This window comes from Acanthisitta chloris, unplaced genomic scaffold (assembly GCF_000695815.1).
Source record: "Acanthisitta chloris isolate BGI_N310 unplaced genomic scaffold, ASM69581v1 scaffold17394, whole genome shotgun sequence".
Lineage (NCBI taxonomy): Eukaryota > Metazoa > Chordata > Aves > Passeriformes > Acanthisittidae > Acanthisitta > Acanthisitta chloris.
Genome location: NW_008671142.1, coordinates 45,736 through 47,823, shown reverse-complemented (window position 1 = coordinate 47,823; position 2,088 = coordinate 45,736). Strand labels below are relative to the sequence as shown.

Here is a 2,088-nt window from a genome sequence, read left to right as displayed (position 1 = left end):
GGCCTGTCCATTGCTCCCCACAGCTCCCCGTGGTGGTGGTGTGGCACAGTCACCACACTTCTGCATCCTGGCACTGGGGCACACACCAGGCTGGCGTGCCCCTGTCCTCTGCCCAGGGGTTCCCAGCCTGGGAGACAGCCGTGGCCAGGGTCTTCCACAGCACTGCTGGAGGGAGCTGTGCCTGACTTGTCCCACCAGGAGGGAACACGCTACCAGCTCCATGCTGCAGTCACCACCTCCTGGTGCCTGTCCTAGCTCCTTCCTCACCATCACCTTGTGCTTCACTTGCAGGAGCCTGATGCCACGAACCCTTGACAGCCAGATCACAGTGGAGAAGACCCCCAGCTACTTTGTCACCAAGGAGGCACCACGCCGGATCTTCAACATGTCCCGGGACACAAAGCTGATCGTGGTGGTGCGGAACCCAGTCACCAGGGCCATCTCAGACTACACTCAAACACTCTCCAAGAAGCCAGACATCCCCACCTTCGAGGGGCTGACCTTCCGCAACCGCAGCCTGGGGCTGGTGGACACCTCCTGGAATGCCATCCGCATCGGCATGTACGCGGTGCACCTGGAGAGTTGGCTCCAGTACTTCCCCCTCTCCCAGATCCACTTTGTCAGTGGAGAGAAGCTGATCACGGACCCAGCTGGGGAGATGGGCAAAGTCCAGGACTTCCTGGGCATCAAACGGGTTATCACAGACAAGCACTTCTACTTCAACAAGACGAAAGGCTTTCCATGCCTGAAGAAGTCGGAGAGCAGCGGCTTGCCTCGCTGCCTGGGCAAGTCCAAGGGCAGGACTCACGTGCAGATAGACCCCGAGGTGATCGAGCAGCTTCGGGACTTTTATAGACCTTATAATATCAAATTCTATGAAACAGTTGGGCAGGACTTCAGGTGGGAATAAGCATCCAGCAGTAGAGCTGCAGTGACACGAGGCTGCAGTCTTCTGTGAGGGGGCCCAGGGGGCTGGAGCCAGGAGCCCCTGCAAGCCTGTCCTGCCCAGAATCATGAGCAGAGGCAGACAAGGAGCTTCCCCTTCCCTCAGGAGTATGGGATGCTCTGGAGCAAGCCAGGATAGGGAAGACAGAGTGTCGTGTCACAGTCACCAAGCCAAGGGATGAGTGCCCAGCAGCACTGCCCATCCCGGCGGGTCAGCAGCACCACGGCTTTGCTCCATGGGGTCCTGTTTATTTTTAGCACCACATGGTCTCTAGGGCCACCATGACGGTCCCATCCTGCAGCCCGTGCACAGGCTTCTCCAAAGCACATCCCTCCTCTGTGTCCCAGAGCAGATGGGTGCTCCTGGACAGTGGCCATGGGGCTGTCCCTATGGGGCCATGTCCTGGGCCACTCCACTTCGCCTTCGTCACTTGCGCGCAGTGTGTCCCCATGAGGACAGTGAGATGTATCTGCTTGACAAAGAAGTCTATGGAAAATGTTGTACTGATATTTTGTCCTGTGAATAAAGCACAGAATCCTGATGTTACGGGTACTTTAGTGGCACCAGTTTCCTTGTTCAGCATGTGATCCCTTCATGTAAATAAAGCGGCTTCCACCGGTCCGTACGCATGGGCTGTTCTTAGGGCAGGGCTGGGCAGCCCCGCACAGAGCTGGGGGGCCATGGGGAACCCCTGTGCCTGTGGGCAGGGGCTGGGGCAGGGCAGCAGCACAAACAGGAGCACCTGCAGCACAGCCTTGCCTGGCACTGCCCAGACTCGCCCTCTGGCATAGGGCTGGGGATGCCTCGGGGTGATGCACGGTGGCTGTGGGGATATGATGCACTATGGACCTTCCTGGGAGTGATTACTGCCCAGTGAGCTCCAATAGGAAAAAAATTACAGGTAATTAATGGGGATCTTTGAGCCCCATGTGAATCTCTGCCATTGTCAGCCACGGGAGCCACAGGGAGACCCAGCAGCAAGGGGACCCAGAGGCAGCTGTGGGCAGACGGAGAGCTGTGGATTAACAGCCGTTGACAGGAAAATGGGATATTTGCTTGTATGATTTTTCCTTTAAAGGAGAAAAACATTCACAGCGAGACTCACAAATCCCAGCCTCGCAGTAGAAAAGCCATTTCCAATC

At 57.1% G+C, this 2,088-nt stretch overlaps 1 protein-coding gene across 1 annotated transcript; it reads left to right on the top strand.

The window, feature by feature from the left end:
* Positions 1-291: 291 nt before the first annotated feature.
* Positions 292-998, top strand: HS3ST2 (heparan sulfate (glucosamine) 3-O-sulfotransferase 2; the record flags this gene model as incomplete). Its single annotated transcript, XM_009073990.1, has 1 exon — positions 292-998. A coding segment is annotated over one exon (619 nt), but the record flags the coding sequence as incomplete, so codon positions are not given.
* Positions 999-2,088: the final 1,090 nt, after the last annotated feature.